The 18,050-nt window shown below is 37.4% G+C and overlaps 3 protein-coding genes across 4 annotated transcripts; 1 reads left to right on the top strand and 2 right to left on the bottom strand.

Moving 5' to 3' along the window:
- The first annotated feature begins 6,488 nt into the window (after positions 1 to 6,488).
- LOC103941151 (probable F-box protein At2g36090) lies at positions 6,489 to 7,817 on the top strand. Its single transcript, XM_009351346.3, has one exon. The coding sequence runs from the start codon at positions 6,571 to 6,573 to the stop codon at positions 7,627 to 7,629; it is 1,059 nt and encodes a 352-aa protein (XP_009349621.2). The 5' UTR covers positions 6,489 to 6,570; the 3' UTR covers positions 7,630 to 7,817.
- A 2,055-nt stretch (positions 7,818 to 9,872) lies between these two features.
- LOC103962098 (small RNA-binding protein 11, chloroplastic) lies at positions 9,873 to 11,933 on the bottom strand. Its single transcript, XM_009374766.3, has 4 exons — positions 11,683 to 11,933; positions 10,599 to 10,667; positions 10,397 to 10,503; positions 9,873 to 10,309 (listed from the first exon to the last, which is right to left on the bottom strand). Exons 1-4 carry the CDS (start codon positions 11,801 to 11,803, stop codon positions 10,202 to 10,204), a joined length of 405 nt encoding a protein of 134 aa, XP_009373041.2. The 5' UTR covers positions 11,804 to 11,933; the 3' UTR covers positions 9,873 to 10,201.
- Positions 11,934 to 12,779: 846 nt separating this feature from the next.
- On the bottom strand, positions 12,780 to 17,981 carry LOC103941127 (mRNA-decapping enzyme-like protein). Of its 2 annotated transcripts, none has more exons than XM_048576473.1 (8): positions 17,662 to 17,981; positions 17,489 to 17,529; positions 17,303 to 17,352; positions 16,275 to 16,419; positions 15,747 to 15,803; positions 15,246 to 15,366; positions 13,691 to 14,173; positions 12,780 to 13,100 (listed from the first exon to the last, which is right to left on the bottom strand). In XM_048576473.1, exons 1-8 carry the CDS (start codon positions 17,818 to 17,820, stop codon positions 13,095 to 13,097), a joined length of 1,062 nt encoding a protein of 353 aa, XP_048432430.1. In that variant the 5' UTR covers positions 17,821 to 17,981; the 3' UTR covers positions 12,780 to 13,094. The 2 variants fall into 2 exon arrangements, with proteins under 2 accessions (XP_048432430.1, XP_009349596.2); XM_009351321.3 differs by having other exon boundaries at positions 12,780 to 13,265; positions 17,662 to 17,979.
- Positions 17,982 to 18,050: the final 69 nt, after the last annotated feature.

The raw sequence follows: 18,050 nt of genomic DNA, 5'->3' as shown, positions 1-18,050 counted from the left end.
AGTTTTATTATTGTATCACATGCTTATATTATTGTCACTCACCCGAGCCTCGCAACTTATCTGAGTGCCTGATTTGTCAATTTACCATTCCCATAATGTAGGCATTGATTTTACATGTGACAGGTCTGGGTAGATTACGAGAAACAGCTTGATATTTTGGTTCCGTTGAGTGGTCCGGAACCTGATGTTGTTAGATTCTGTTGAGTGGTCCGGAATCCTTGCTCTTGTTCATTTCCGTAAAGTGATCTTAGAATCCTAAATTCAAATGGATGGGAATTACCCATAATAGATATTGTTAATATAAATTAGAATTACCATGTTTATTACTCATAATCCAAGTGGGGAATTATATAGAGTTCCTTGGTTAAATTCGTGAAATGTGTTGTTATCGCATTGCTTGATTAACATAATTAAATGCTAAGATTGTGCATCTTTGATTCATGAATTGATTAATTGACGGAATTGTGGAATGACATTGGATATGAGTGTTGTTATTATGATTATTTTAGTTGATTAATATTTCTAGAGAATAATATTGTGCTTTGTTAATTCTTTAATATGTTACACACTATGAATTGTGATTTTATGTGGGAAACATGATGATTTATGTGATGGATGAAGTGGAAATGTTATTCTCATGTTGGATTGTTATGTTGGATATCATTGTTATGTTATGATTAGACTTGTTGATAAATATGGCGAGAGAATATGATCATAATTCATCATTTATTCTTTGAAATATTGCATGATATGCATTGTGATATTTTGTTGAGACATAACGACTTATGTGATGAATGTTCGAGTGTTGTGAAGTGATGAACTACAAATGGCTTGATCCCTATTTAGGGTACGTAGGCAGTCTAACGAGGATGTTAGATGCAGCCATAAAGCCTACGAAGAATTATTGCGCAGTTGGATCTTAAGTTATGTTTTGCCTTTTTCCAGAGGCAGGGTATGTTAGAGATAGGTATTTGGTGACGTCACATGTCAATTCTGACGTATGTCGAATCGAGGCGTGACACTATCATTCGTTAAAAATCTAATCTAAATCTATCCTTAAAGATTGTAAACAAATTATGACACGTGACGCGATGTGATTGATTAAAAATCTTCTTGGAAATCTATTCTCAACGATTTTGAAAAGGTAACGACACGTGGCACAACGGACATTGGATAAATATCTTATCGAAATCTATCACCAAAAATTGTCTTCTCGGATAATGACACGTGGTGCAACGAGAACCATTAAAAATCTTATTCAAAATTACAGACAAAATTATTTTGTATTATTTTATAAAATAAGAAATCATAATATTTTATTGCCTATTGCCATGGATATTCAGTGTAGGGATGGAAATGAAAAAGGCAATTACTGTTCATTAAAGGGAGTTGTCACATCCCAGCCCTGGCCCCACCACATCTCAAGCTTGCTCTATCACCGTAACACGATATTGTCCACTTTGGGCCCCGACCACGCCCTCACGGTTTTATTTCTGGGAACTCAAATGAGAACTTCCTAGTGGGTCACCCATCATAGAAGTGTTCTCGCGCGCTACTCGCTTAACTTTGGAGTTCCCATGGAACTCAAAGCTAGTGAGCTCCCAAAAGGCCTCGTGCTAGGTAGGGATGAGAATATACATATAAGGCTTACAGGATCCACTCCCTTAGAGGTGTGGGATGTTACAATCCACCTCCCTTAGGGGCTCGACATCCTCGTCAGGATACCACAGCCAGGGTTAGGCTATAATACCAAATTGTCATATCCCGGCCCGGGCCCTACCACATCCCGGGCCCTGCTCCACCACCATAGCACGATATTGTCCACTTTGGGCCACAACCACACCTTCACGGTTTTGTTTCTGGGAACTCACACGAGAATTTCCCAGTAGGTCACCCATCATGAGAGTGGTCTCTTGCGCTTCTCGCTTAACTTCGGAGTTCCCATGGAACCCGAAGCCAATGAGCTCCCAAAAGGCATCGTGCTAGGTAGGAATGAGAATATACATATAAGACTTACAGGATCCACTCCCCTGAGCGATGTGGGATGCTACAGTAGTTACTGTTCATTGGAGGCTATTCAATAGTGACTTGCCCTATGAGGCCTTTGCAACAATGGAGTTGCTCTTAAGTGGCATCTAATGTGGACAAGTAATATTATTCATACCATGTTTTTATACCATATTTCTATACTACCTCAGGTGACATCTAATATGGACAGCCACATCATTTGAAAAATTTGCAAAACCTAAAGAAAGGAAGGAGAAAAACTCCTCGTATACCACAATTATCATTTAATTAACTATTTTTTCTTAATTATTAGTTTATTAAATAATGAACTAAATTTAAAAATCTGATTAATTCAAATGATGTGGTTGTCCACATCAAATGCCACATAAGGTGGTATGTACAAAAATATAGTATGAATAGCATTACTCGGTGAGAATAGATATGGTACCACCGGACCAGCCAACCACGGCTGCGCTCATTATTATTAGACACTTAACTGCCCACTTAATTAATTAATCATAATAGTTCATGTCAATTCGTACGAGGCAGCCTAATCCCAAGTAGCGTGGTGTTACATACAAAATCTTTTTTTATTTTCACATATTCAGTTAATTTTTGATTTTTGATTATTTTTAATTCATTCGATCTGGAGGCTAGAAATTGAGAGAGGGTGTGTGAAAAGTAAAAAGGAGCACGTGGATAACACCATAAAAAAATTAAAAAAAATTAAAAAAATCATACCACTTGATTTAGAGAAGCAATTTTACTTTTTAACAAATGACAATGAGGCGTCATTTTCAGAAAATTAAGTTTCACATTCATTCCTTAAACGAAATATCCTAAGTAAAGTCAAGAAGTTCTTGAAAACAAAATAACGGTGTGAGAAACAAAGAATGTCCTTAACAATATAGGTGAAAATATCGATATACAAATTTATAGAAATATACGGAATATGGAAATTTGCAATGGGGTGAATATGTCAACTCATTTAGATTTAGTCAATATTATGTAAAAATTTCACATGAAATTTTTAAAAGTTTGAAATCCGCAAAGGGTTTCGGCAAAATTTTTGTAGTGAATCGATAAATATCGTCGATATTCATTGAATTTTCTATATTTCACCGATACAGAGTCATCTCGCTGGTCAACAGAGACTTGCGCTAAAAGATAGGAGGTCGCATATGAACAACTTAGCACTTTTGAGTCTGGTCTTGTCACTCACTTTATACTCATTAGGCCTCTTTATTTATATCTAAAGGCGGTGTTTGACAGCTTCTGACTTAGCGAAGCCTAAATGAACGCCCACATCTTTCTCTCTGGCTTTGTAGCTGGAACTGCATATCAAACAAAGGGAATAGTATCACGAACGACCATTGCCTAGCTGACACCCTTCTTGCTCTGCTTCCACTACGCGACACCAACCTGACACCTTCTTGCTCTGCTTCCACTACGCGACCCCAACCTGACACCTTCATGTGCACCTTCTTTCTCGGCAAACCTCCGTCAGGCTTTGTCCATTATGGAAAATTCACACTACTGCCTCCCATAGGAGTTTGGCCCGTGTCTCAATTCCAATGTGGTTGGTCACCCTCTCGGACCAGCTACTGACTATTGCCTTGGTAAGCTATCAAGTTTATATTTCACTCTCCTTTCCATTTTCACTCTTAATTTTGCGAATATTGCCATATCGATATCAGTATTATGTCCACAGCCAGTATGTCTTTTCATTTATATTAAGAGTTGTTGACTACTGAATAGTGTGGATTTGATTTAGTAGGCACTCGATGCACTTGCCAACTAATGCATGACGACTGATAATATTTGAAAACAACGAAACCACCTAATTAAACTTAAGAATTTGGTCTAACAGTCCACTTAATCAAACAATCTCTAATCCTAAACAGCTGCGGAAAATGACTTGTTCATATATTTTAATGCAGGATGAACAATCATGTTTGAACTGAGCACCTGCCACTATTCGACAACTTTCCGAAAGCGTGTTTCTTACCTATTGTCAATTAACTATAAAAATTAAGAAATTACTCTAAAAAAGAAGGTTTACGTATAAAAATAAAAAGCTGTTACTGACACACTAAAAAATTATTATTCACTCTTCAATGGTAAAAATACAAGGAAGAAAATATAAATGAAAAAGTGTAAAATTATCATTTTGAAGTGTCGGTAGCATCTTATTTTTTATTACAGACAAATAAACTAGGTACATATTCTTGTTCACCCCATGGGACCCTATGGGTGCATCTCTTTGTTCCCCCAAGTGTGGTTCCCACATTTTAAACGTGCAAATGTCATAAACCGATCAAATTAATCAAATTATCGTTTAGTAATCTACATATGTAAACAAATGGAGAGTACTTTGTGAAAATGTCAATCGTTATTTGTTATAAAACAATAGTTAATTAATTCTATTTTATTTTAGATAATTTTAAAATGATGAAGAAAATGATAGAGTGATGTCCATAAACTTTTCCTAGCTAAAAGCAAAAATGTCTATTTGAATTAGATAAACTTGATAGGATGATAGGGTGATTTAACCTGCCTACAACCATCAAATTATTATAGGTCAAATCTGATTAATGGTACTCGTAATTATATATGGCATTCGAAAGAGATTATCCTCGTGGTAAAAAATTAAGAACTAAATCATTGTGGTGATATTCTTTAGGTTTAAATTGAAAATTAAAAGTTCTATCAATTCTTTTGTTAATAGAGTGCACTTGAACTGCACATGTGATCTAAAACTATTACTCTTTAGTCAGAATCTTCAAATGCAACCTATTGACAAAAGAATTAACAAAACTTTTAATTTTCAACTTGAATCCTTATGAAACTCACTATAAAGTTTAATTTCTAATTTTTTTTTAACAGAAATAATCTTTCAAATACCTTAGAAGCACGGAAATTGTTAATTCAATTTAGCCTTTGTTACATTGTATTATTCAATATAATTGAATATGCAAATCAATCAGCGTCAGGACTTAAAAAATCAATCTTACATAGTGAACCTATCGACTAATAAGACGGATTAAAATAACACGAAAGAAACTTCTTAGAAAGAAACGATTATGACATTGACCAAAAATTAGTATTATAATTAAAAAGATCAGTGGGGTTGCGTATGGGATGATTTATTTGATTAAAATATGCGAAGTACATGTCATCATAAATTATGTTGTTGTAGTTTTTAAATTTAAATAATAAATTATGTTTGGCCCTATGACCTTCAGTTGGAGACGGTTTTTTTTGACAGTGCTAAAACGAGCCCTATGGCCCTTTGACCCTCGGTTGGAGACAGAGACAAATATGGTCATGTATTGTTCATTAAAATATTAATATCTTAGAGGCCAAAGGGCTAAAACGAGTCATCTGGCCAGCCCTCGGTTGTAGATGGCCTCATTACTTCTTAAGAGAGATTTTTCAGTGTGTTTTGAGCACGAGACGACATGCCACATGTTATACAAGTTGTGAAAAGTTTTTTTTTTTCAAGTGTTTCTTCAATTGTATAATTAATATAGGGGTGTGCTATCCACACATCCCATTTTACTTCTCACATAACCCTTGTTAATTTCTGTCCGTTGATATTCTTTAATTCGTCCGATCCGACGATCGAAAATTAGAAAAATGTGTGAGAAGTATGAGGTGTGTGGATATCACACCCCTTAATATAACGTATCGTTCCGTATTTTGAGTACACTGAAAAATCTATTCCTTATGAGGATGTGGGAGGTTTGCTGACTTACAAGGATAATCCAAGATATCAACATGTGATTTGTGAGGGTAAAGCTCAATTCATAATCTTTTGTATTCATTAATGTTCCAACCATGACATATTCACCCTAAAATTAGATGCTCCATTGGATTTCATGTATTTGTAGTATTTTATTGTTAGTTGGAAGGAATCTAATTGGGGAGGATCACCATTTGATTTCCCATTGAAATTGTTTATTAAACATTGTCGAAATCAGAGTCTAAGTGTTATTGATTTCATATAAATAATTTATAATTCACTTGAACCGGAACAAAAATCCTTCCTTTTTTTTCTTTTAGATATGTGAGGCAATAATAAATAAATGTAACATGCATTCCTATTTTTCACTTTTTACAACGAATTTCTTAATCTATGTGCGTCTCGTATCTATTTTGATTTGTTCATGATTAGTAAACTCGTTAATACTCCACAATTGAAATTCAACTTCTTATTTTAAGTCCAATTACTGATTAGCATAAGGACTCGAACCTAGACCTTATAACGCTATTAATTTGGAAGGACTACAGCTTATCATTTTACACGTCAAAGGAAAGTGTTGTACAATGACCCGATGATGAGTACCGGCTGAGCAGTCAAACATCAAGCAAACCAGAGGAGTAAATGAAAATGGCAATCTCGTAATTCAATTCCAAATCCAAGGTCAATAATTAAGGAGCTCATGACTTCAGCATTATCCCCTGATTACGTTGCTATATAAACCCCAAAATACAAACCTCTCTCTTCAGTCTTCTTCGGTGTACCCCAAACTAATTGGAAAAAGCAATCTGTACTCCCAAATGGCTTGCTACTCCCACCCACCGCCGTCCACCGGCGCCAACGAAGCCAGCTCCGCCTCAATATCCGCCGTCCATCCGGACATAATCCAAACCCACATCCTCACCCGCCTCGACGGCCCCACTCTCGCCTCCGCCGCCTGCACCTCCTCTGAACTCCACGCGCTAGCCTCCCACCAGCCCCTGTGGGCCAACATCTGCCACTCCACGTGGCCTTCCAGCTCCACGCCACGTGTCCGCCAAGTCATCTCCACGTTCCCCGCCGGCCCGTTCTCCTTCTTCTCCGACTCCTTCCCTCTCCTCACCAATCTGGAACCCAACACCGCAACCGCAACCTCCGGTATCGCGCCAAAACATGATCAGGACCGTCCGTGCGAGTTAATCTCCGCCGTCGATATCTACCACCGCGGCAAGCTCATCCTGAGCAAGGTCATCGAGACGGAGACCGTGACCGGGTGGTTCCGGTGCTCGCCGTTCCGGATTGACCTGCTGGACCCCAAGGACGTGGTCCCCACCCAAATCAAGTACCCGGAGGGGCAGGAGGCCGACACCTGTCGCGACCTCGGGGACGATCTGACGCTGAGCTGGATCATGATCGACCCGACCGGACGGCGGGCGATGAACCTCTCAAGCCACTCGCCGGTGTCGGTACAGCGGCACTGGCTAAGCGGCGAGGTGCACGCGCGGTTCGCGTCGATTCTGCCGGGGAAGAAAGGGACGGCGTCGGAGCACGTGCAGTGCGGGATATTGGTCACGTGCGGAGGGTCGGGGGGAGGGGAGATGCAGATAAGGGAGGTGAGCTTGCAGGTGGAGGACATAGACGGAATGCACTTGAACGGCAGGGAGGGTTTGGTAATTTTGGAGAGAGCGTTGGGGGGCAGAAAGGGAAGAAAGGGGAGGAGGAGGGTGGCGGAAGGAAGGAAGAGGTACGAAGAGTACTTGGAGAGGAAGAAGGAAAGGAAGGAGAGGAAGCTGAGGACTGAAGGGACATTAGATACTTTGTGTGTGGCTTTTGGGGTATTGGGCTTTTTCGTCTTTTGGCTATTTATTTTGTGCAGATGATTTTTATTTATTTTCTCAGCTATTTTCTTCCAATGGGTTAGGGAAAAAATATGTAGACAAATGTAGACAAGTATAGGGAAACCGAAAAAACGATATAGGCTCAATATCAACATATTCTTATAAATAAGAAATTAAGAAAATGATGTGAGTGGCACAAAATGTTTTATTTATAATAAATTTGTCATGGATATGCTACTCTACCAAACATGTATGGTTAATTGATGAATGCTTAATCAACTTACTGGTTTGGTACTGAGGTACTTTTATAAAAAGTGGGTATAAAAAAACTGAGCTAAAAAAGATGTTTGGTAAACACTTATAAACAGTTTATTTTCATAGTTTTGGGTGAAAAAAAGCTGAAAATATAAAGCAGCAAAAATGAGCTTATTCTCACAGCACAACAAAAACATTTTTTTTCTTCAAAGCACAGCAATACCAAACTAGCTCTTAGTATTTCTTAAATGTATTTCAACCATTTTAACCGTCAAAATTTATATCGATATTGATGCTTCCACAAAATATGAGTGTTAAGTAACATTTCCAAAAAACCTGATTTTTTTGTTAATAAATGTAGAGTGTAGGGCGTGGAGATATTTTTCAAACACGGACAAATAAGCCATCATCTTATTACACAAATAGAGGGACACTTGATGAAAAAAAAAAATCTCTCCACTTGAATAATAACATAAGGAAATTTCTATCGACATTAATGTTCCATAAAATATGAATGTCAATTAATATTTCAAAAAACCCGATTTTTTGATACTAAATGTAGAGCGTAGGGCATGGAGAGATTTTTCAGTATGTCTGACCATATTTTATCACACAAATGGAGGGACACTTAAAAAAAATAAATAAATAATTTCCCTCCTCTTGTATAATAACATAAGATGTACTGCTCCGTGTTCTGAGTACATTAAAAAAATATCATTAGGGCATGAATGGAAGTATGTGAGTTATGAAGGAAAGCGTCTAAAGAAAGGGCGTAAAAGGGGTCCTTACTTCACCTAATTCAGCCGGCAATTAAAAATTGAGGAAATGTTCGGATTGTAAAGGACCATGATGGCATGATTTGCCCTTTTTTTGAGTCGACAATGGCCAAGAAAGCCGGTGGGAAGTGGGTTATTAACTCACGAGGAAAGCCATTTACAAAAATGGAGCAGGAGGAAAAGGAAGGCGTTAAGTCTCTCTCAAGTCTCCTGTGTTTTGTTTTCTTGAGAGGGTATGGAGCCACTTTGCAATTGCTCTTTTAACAGAGTAACCTATTAACTCGACACGAAAATAACAGGTTTCGAATTAATTCATTAACAAATTAGACCGTTATTGGGTTACCAGTAAAAATCTGTTAACGAGTCGGATCATTTTTGGATTACCTATTAATAACCTAATAAGATATCATTTACCATATCTAGACGTTAGGCTTGACAATTTTTGGCATGGCTCGTTAACCTGACACTAAACGACACGAGTTGTTAACAATTTGGATCGTTATTGGGTCACCTATTAAGATAAGGAATTTAATACGATACAACCCGTTAAGATAATAGGTACAACACCAAGACGAAAAACACATCTCGTTTGCTAAGCCTCTAAAATTAGTGAGATGTGCCACTGATCTCTTAGGTGACTAGAATCTGATGGGATGTCCACATCTCTTTCGACAACGTTTGCCATTTAGCAGCAACATGCCAACAGCAGGTTGGTTCTGGATTTTTGCAACTTACAAGAAACCGCAAAATATGAAAGAGTACAGATTCATATGTTTTTGTGGGTCTATAATTTGGCTTATTGTTTACATTTCTCCCAAAATGTAGTACCAAAGTTTTAGGCTTCCTGCTGCAATTTGATTGGTTATGTCACAAGCTTCATATGGACTTAACGCTTCTACAAATTCACATCCCAAAAGGCAAAAGGATCGCATGAATCAGAAAATTATCTTTTTAAATCTCAACGAATGCAACACGAGTGTGTGTGAGCTGATTGTCAAATGCACTTCCAATGATTGTTTGCCACCCCCTCTTCCTATCTCTATCACGCCCCCTCCTACCTCGCCCATCATGTGACGAGAGAGATAAAAGGTGACATACATCAATGAGACATAAGTTTCTTTCTCTTGCTCAGTCTACCTTAAATAAAATCCTAAGCAAAAGCCAAGCATAAGGTCGGATTCGACATAATGAGTTACAAGCATTGAGAAAGGAAGGAAAACAAAAGCGATACATGAAATGGGAAGGGTAAACAAATACTTGAAAAGCATGCTTATATAAACAAAAGCAATACATCTTCATTATTTGCTAGTCCAACCTTCCAGGAATTCTTTATCCTTACCAAACTATATAGCGTTTGAAAGAATTTGGTATGTTTATCAAATTTCCATCCACTGAATTTGGAGGTTGTAAGAAATCGGATGAAATATTCTATATGATCTTACTTGCTTTGTCGTGCTTTGGCTGTGCTTCTGAGTTGTTTTTGAGGATAAGATAATACAGCAAACTCACATGAATTTGATTTCCACGCATTTAATCCTTCCTGCAAGTGCCTCCCAGCGAATAGAAGACCTTGCATAAGTAGATCAACCGTCTTTTATTGAATCAGGAGGTCCTCTTGCAATCGGCATTCCACTGCCATAATTGATTCTCGGCTTTGCATAGTCCACAAAAATAACGCGTCCATTCAGTGGCTGCGAGTGTTTTGAATATGTCATTTTGGAGTTATTTATTATGGCAAGATTCAAATGGATTAAGGAAAACAGAAAACAAGGAATTACCTTGCCATTCATCTCCTCCAGGGCTTTGTGGGCTTCGTCTTCTGAAGCAAAGGTCACGAATCCAAATCCTTTCGATCTTTCTGAGACTCTGTCCGATACAATTTGGGCTGCCAAAAATAAATAAGGTTTAAGTACAAGATGACAGAATATAATCAGTTTAGAGATAGTTGCCTCAGTATTCTTGCATTTGAATGCAAATCACCTTCTATCACTTGTCCATACTGAGAGAATGCTTCAGATAACCCCTTCTCATTGGTGTAAAACGATAGTCCTACAACGCGGGGAGACAAAGAATTCTTTAAATCAAGAGGATAAACATCAACAAACAAAGAGATTTGCATGAGAAATAAACAAGAGAAAACAAATCAAACCAATGGCAGTTAAACGACTTCAGGCAATGCAAAAACTACGAACTTATATGCCATAATGTAAAAAATTTGGGTGACCAATGTTCATTTTGCTAGCTAGAGCAGAACTATAGAAACCCACACCTTGCTTTTACCACTTAAATAATTAAACCCCAATACATATTACATAATCTCTTCTCAAAGAAGCTATTCCACAGGTGAAATCATACAAGAATACCATAAATTTTCTTATGCAGATGGCAGAGATACAGAGTCAGAGAAGCAATGGAATTGTTCCCATAACTTCTCATCCCACCAAGAACCGGATTTTAGCAAGTGTAAAGTGAGCAAGGGTACACTAAACAGAGTTCATGATTGCTCTTAAATACATCATTCTGATGAGAAATTTCTGAAAAATACAACAGCAACAAAAAACAACAAAACCTTATCCCACTAAGGAGGGTCGGCTGGATGAATCTTGGAAAGTCATTACGACCGGTTTTGTCCCAAGTCTTCCGTTAGCAAATGGTAAATCATAACCGTCGAATTGGGTTGGAACATGGTATTTGTAAATTTCAATGTGTCCTGTTCCAATATGTATAATCTCTTTTGAGGGGGGCATACTGGATAAGCACAAGGTTCCAATATGTATAATCTCTTTTGAGGGGGGCATACTGGATAAGCACAAGTCTAACAAACACTTTGTAAACTTAGTCCAATCCACTTCTTCTCAAACAAATTAATTCCACCAAAGATTATATCTTTCTCCTTAATTTTGGTAAATTGGATGAAAAAAACATGATATCCGATTATGTTCGAGTTCGACACAGCTTGTAATATGATTTGAACTTCCTATTCAGAGAACACAACTTCATTTCGTCTTAAAGCAGAATACTTTACAAAAATGGGGAAAAAACACAGAGAGAGAGAGTAATATACCGCCAACGAAGAGCTTAGTAGCGATTCCCCTGCAGGCAATCAGAAGAGCGGGAGGAAGAAGAAGGGTGGAGGAATTCGATAATTTAGGGTTTGAGTGCACCAATCTTCTAAGCATCGCCATTGCTTACGATCAGACTCTGTTACTTGTTCCACTGGAGAGAGGAAGAAGAGGAGGGCGGGGGGCGGCAGGGGTTTCTGAAACTTGTGACTAATCAATGGGCCGCTTTTACAGGGTTTAACAGGGTTGGGGGCCTATCTAATTATTAATTATCTGCTTTTCACGTCCTAACAGAGATATTTTTGTACAGCACCTCAAAGTAGCGTGATTCTTTCGTCCTCATGATTGTCGTTACATAAGTTTAAATTATGAGATTGTGTATAATAAATAGATCAAATCCAATTCATCCAACAGTAATTACTGAGGTAGTGAGTATCACTACCATTTCAGATGATGAGCAAAAAATGCAGTCCATTTAGAGGGCATGTTTAGTATAGGAATGAATTTGCAAGAAACGAAGAATTATTCTCATTCATCTCATATGACTACGAGCTGGTTTGACATTGCTAAAACTACTTTAAAAGCAGCTTTTTAAAAAAGTTGGAGCTAAAATTATGTTTGGTAAATGAAAAAAAGTGTTTTTCCCCAAAATCATGGGTCCAAAACAGCAAAAACCAGAAGCATCTTCCCCTGCATCTGAAAACATCGTTTTTTTTTTTTTTTTCACAACACAGCAACTCCAAACTGGCCGTACATCATATCTTACTCTTCAACTCAGTGCATCTCATGATTCAAACCCCTTCCCCTTCTTCCCTTGGTGTAAATTAGTATAAATATCCCTTGTAAATAAAGTAGTACAGAATATTGCTTGTAAATAAAAAGTACGAGGATTTGAACACGAAACTCAGCAAGTTAAAGAGAAAGACGCTAACCACCAATTTGAAAAAAGCAATTAAGATCCACATGTTGCCCCACCGTGAAACCGTGCCAAACTACAACACTACAACAAACTTCGTGTATATGCAAGTTTTTCTCCCGGCTTCCGGTGAAAGAAGACGAAAAACACAAAGTTGTTCAGGGTATGCTCTACCAGCTAAGCTTCAATAATAGACTAATAAAATAGATCCATAATTAGAGGTCGTTAACACAAGTTTGAATACTACTAATGCAACCAAACCACCTAACAACTCATCCAAATTAAACATTGGAAATATAATTAATTAAAAAAAAAAAACTCAACTAAGTATTACAAACATCAAAGAGTCCAGGGGGCGATACATATGGATTAACAAACAGGCCGAGTGAGTGCCACCCTTGCAACCCTCCCAAGTCAGTAAATTCCTCAGGAACATTGACCAGCTCAGCGCGGGTAGAAGTTTTCGCAGTTGTTACGCCTTATGCTGTTGCGCTGCCATTATTCCTGAGGACCGGAAGTAGAATAACTATATAACTATATACACAACTTATTCTACATGATTTTGTACTCGATCGAATATGCAGAGGAAGACACCATCGGTTCCCTAAGTTATCATGTATGGTGCACTTTCTGCAATGCTTGGTATAACATGTCGATGAATTGATCGTCCTAAAAGAATAACAATACAGAGTCAGTCATGAGAAAACTTTAGGTCGAGGATGCTTAAAACATTGGAGGCCAAATGTTTGATTGTCAACAACCAAGAGACAGGTACAATTCATGCAATACATAGTAAGATGAATCTACAGTTGATACACCGACTTCTTTTCTTTCTACATATTGATATATAAATCAGCAGACTAATGCCCCCAACGTATATACACAAATTCATATAAAATATAATTTCATAAAAGGCTTTCTATGAAGTAACCGTGTTTTGGACAAAAAGAAAAGGTTTACTGTGCTCACTATATGAAGTAACCGTGTTTTGGACAAAAAGAAAAGGTTTACTGTGCTCACTATATGTTGGGCAATTATTTAATGAATACAGGAGGTAATTCTGAGTACAAAAAAGAGACAAAACACGAAAATACCTGAACAAGCATTACAAGTGCCTCTCGAACTTTTTCTCTGCTAATAAGAGGCCCATCACTGGGAGCAGGAGGAGCAGAATTGGGAGTTAAAGATGGTGGGGGTGTTGGTGGTGGAAAGGGTTGAAGCATTGGGGTGCCATAAGGGCGTTGCAGATTCAGGGGTGGATGAAGTACAGCAGCAGATGGCACAGATGACGAGGTAGGTGGTATGACCAAAGGAGGTGAGGAAACAGGGACAGGGAAGAAAGAAGAGGGCTTTATAAGATTAGCGACCCGATTGTTGCTGGTGGTTTGATCAGAGGAGCCATGTAGTGGGGTTGGTGTAGATGGGACTGAATGGGAATGGGTGGGTATTTGTGGAGTTGGTGCAGGGGGTGAAACGGCACTGGGTGCATAAGAAGGCGTGGGAACAGTTCCAGTAGACTGATAGGGCAGTCTTGAATTTGTTGCATTTGAAGCCTTATTTCCAATATTCATAGCTGCCTGCAGTAAATATGAGGGGACGATATGATTAGCCATCAGTGAAAACAAGCTATAATGAGTAAGGACAAAGGAGATACGGAGCAAAGACAACATACCGGAAGAGAATGACATGCTAATATCCAGAGACATCATTCTCTTTAAGTCTAAGCAAATACATCATTCGGGTTTTTCAGAATGCTCATATCACAAAAAAAATAAAATAGTTTCTTTAGACCAATTTAGCCGAAACAATATCATTTGTAATAATTAGAGCATCAATATAAGCTTTTTTTTTCATCTTCTGGATGAACTGCAAACTCTACTTCAGTTAAGATAGTTCTCTCAATTTTAGAAGAAATATGCTTTTATTCATTTCACATGGGCATTCACTAAGAAACATCCCTTGCGATTTCAATGTCCTTCAAGTACTTACTCTCACACCCATACTCTTCCTATAATTGGTATTGCTTCTGAATTATATTTTTGTTATTCAGAGGAATCAGAAAGACAGAAACAACTGCCTTTGTTATCCCAAAATTTCCTCAACTAACATCTCTGAGGAAAACGATTGAAATAAAGTCCACTCAATTTTAGCACCTCCAAATGCTTTACTGAGAGGTAAACGCTTAGGACTCGGCTACAACTTCACTCAAACAGCCCAAACAGTGAGTTCTTCAGGTATGCCTATGACTTAAAAGAATTTTAGGTACTCTAGGAATGCATTCAAAAGCATCTCAACCATGGAATTAAATAACATACTTATAGATGATACATAATGAACCACCAGGGATTAGGCTAAATTAGTTAGCAATGCACCAACAAAGATTCGAGGAAGGGATTTAAAATGACTGGATGCAATGCATTGAGGGGGATTTGCAAATGACTACTTGAAAGGAGTCATTTCTAGATCCTTTGTTTGTCTTTGTAATGATCATGTAGTGCATTTCAAACCCCTTTATCTAATGTTATGTAGTTCATACCTAACTAATTTATCCTAGATCACTTGGTACTTGCAAATCCCCATCCATAGGGGAAAAGTTCTAGACAACATAAAAGTAAGCAGATCGAAAGGCCACCATGCATGAAATCATACCAGGTAGCTTATAAAGGAAGAATCTTCAGGCGCCTCAGCGGCAGTAGGGGGATTCAATGATGGCTCCAACGGCCCTTCCATGACCAACATGGATGGGACTGCTTCAAGTTCCTCAAACTCACTACAATTAATAAGCAGAAAGAAGATTAGATGCAACATTGAAGACACAATTTACTCAATAAACAAACCCAAGTTAATGATGCAACTCATGATATGCAGAAAAAATTATACTGACAAAAGAGAAGATGGAAATATAGAAATATTAGAAACAACAGGAACTCATACCAAGGATAGTACCAAACTTAAGGGGCCCTTTCCACCACTTATTTCTTTTTTTCAGAAATATATTATATAAGTTATCTAACATTACAACAATTCAGGTTGAAGTTAATTTTATATGGCTAAGATTGAAGAACAAATGTCAATTCTGAACCTGAATACAGGAAGTACAATTAAAATATACAACACAATTGGAGCAACAATGGAGAAAGGGGGTAAAACCTTTTGCTTGAAGCCACTTTGGACTTTGGTGGAACCTTTGAGTATGCATTCAGGATCCTGTAAAAAGGAAAGGCATTAGAATCCAAATGCGTAAATGTGGCACATCTACATCCACATAGCTTAATGCAGACACGAAACTAAGGTATCCAGTATTTCCAAGTCACCATTTTACTTCTGTAGATCCCATGCTATGCTCTCTGTTTGTATGCATATCCATATGTATCTTATGCATGCACCCGGGTCACACTGCTTTTGATAACTTCAACTTTTAACATCATATATTGTCCTTTTGTGTTGTGTTACACATATATGTAAGCATTTGTATAACTTGTAAACTTTACTAATGTCAAACTCTTGTAAGAGAAAATATATTGTGCAACTATATACCCCTAAAAAAATCTGTAATGTTATATTACCATCCTGCAAATCTGCGATATGCAATTAAATGTCTATAACTCTTTCTTAGAAACTAAAAAACAATTTGTGCTCAAAAGGGAAGCAATAAGAATTATGAGAAAGACATTGTACCTAGTAAAGAGATTTGCAACTTCCTCACATTCACGTGCGTTATAAAACCAAATGCCGTTAACTTCTTGGGATGCATTTCTATACAATAAATATGGAACTTGAACTTCATACTCAAAATCTCCCAAGACATTCTCCACTAGGTTATCTGTATAAAATAAAAACATAAAATTAATAAAATAAAATAAATATCTAAAGGGATATATGCATAGATGTATGTAACAACATATTTTACCAACATAATTAGAGTCATTCAGTTTTATAGATGATCAAATCAGATATTCTAGGAAGACAGTGTGTACGACTTCCTAAAAGTTGTCACAAATAAAACCTACTTCAACAGAAAGGTAATAAGAATTCTATCCAAAAGAGAATGACCTTATTCAAAAGTATAATATAAATTCTAATACACACTTTTACAAAATCAAATTTTACATTGTGTTGATAGATTCAAAACAACGCTATAACTAGATTTCTTGTAACAGGTAAACAATTCCGTCTGAACTTTGGCTCTCAAATCATGTTGGTTGTACTCATTTTATGTGTCATTGAGAAAACAAGTTCCACTTTTTGATCAACTTTATGAAACTTTATACTTTACATTGATCTATTTCTCAACCTTGCATGAACATGAATATCGTGTCACTTTACAAAGATCAAATCGTCCAAGCTTCTTAACAATCCAAACAAACCAATCTTGAGAATTATTTATAGATTAGTGACACGTTCGAACGATAAGTTTAGATATTTCATTTATTTTTGTGGAAGCACACCAAAAGGATGTATGTTTATCTTTGCTTAGAGACTGTCCAGACATGCATTTAAAGTTTAAACACTGCACATAGATGGTAATGTAGATTGAGACAAACAGTAGCAAAAACAGCAAGTAAAAATAAAATAAAAAATTATTTTAGTGGTAAAATGCGCTACAATCTATACCGTGACTATCAAATGGAAACCAACTGTCCTTATCGACATTCAAAGAGCATATCTTTCAACATAAAACAACATTGACAATAAAGAATTTATACCAGTATTGCGCCGATTCATAACGATGAACTGGAAACGCGGTTGAGTATTCCTTAACAATACAACAGGCAATCCAACTATCAGTATAACTAAGCGAAACCATATCAGCATTCACTCGAAATTTCGAAAACAAAAACCAACAGACACAAAACAATAGCCAAAAAAATGCAAAAAGTAAAAAGATTTACCTTTTAACAACAAAGAGAGACCCTTCAACATCCTTGCGACTCTGCAAAAACCCAAAACGTAATTAATTAAAAAAGTCAACACTTAATTTGGATTAATTCTAAAACCCTTGAATTTCTTATAATTTTCTGGGCAACCAAATGGACAAGTGGAAATTACGATTCGGAAAACGAACCCATTGATTGCTCTCGATGTTAAATTCATAGAAGGTGACGTGGGCGGCCGTAATCAGAATCTCTTCGATGAAGGGATCGATTCTCTGCAGCACCGTGAGATTGAGCACTTTGGTGCTCTGCTGATCGAGATTCGGCATCAATTTCCCCGTCTGAGACATTTCTAATCGGCTCCGGAGAAACTTAAACCCTAGCGCCGGCGATTTTCCTTTGAATTTTCCGTTTTATTTGCCCGGGAATTCTACAGAAGCCAGGGGAGCGCAGAGAGAGGGGTGAGCGTGTGATGGAAGAACACTGCAACGGAGTTGCACAGATTTTGCTGTGCTTGCTTAATCCTGTGAATTTACAATTATGGCCTCACCTTCTCGGGTTGCAGTATGGGCTTTTAGGC

Source organism: the organism of the source record quoted next, unplaced genomic scaffold (genome assembly GCF_019419815.1).
Source record: "Pyrus x bretschneideri cultivar Hongxiangsu unplaced genomic scaffold, Pyrus_bretschneideri_v1 Contig9, whole genome shotgun sequence".
In the NCBI taxonomy this organism is placed as follows: Eukaryota; Viridiplantae; Streptophyta; class Magnoliopsida; order Rosales; family Rosaceae; genus Pyrus; species Pyrus x bretschneideri.
The sequence above is the reverse complement of the archived record's forward strand: the minus strand, read 5'-3'. Positions and strand labels throughout refer to the sequence as shown.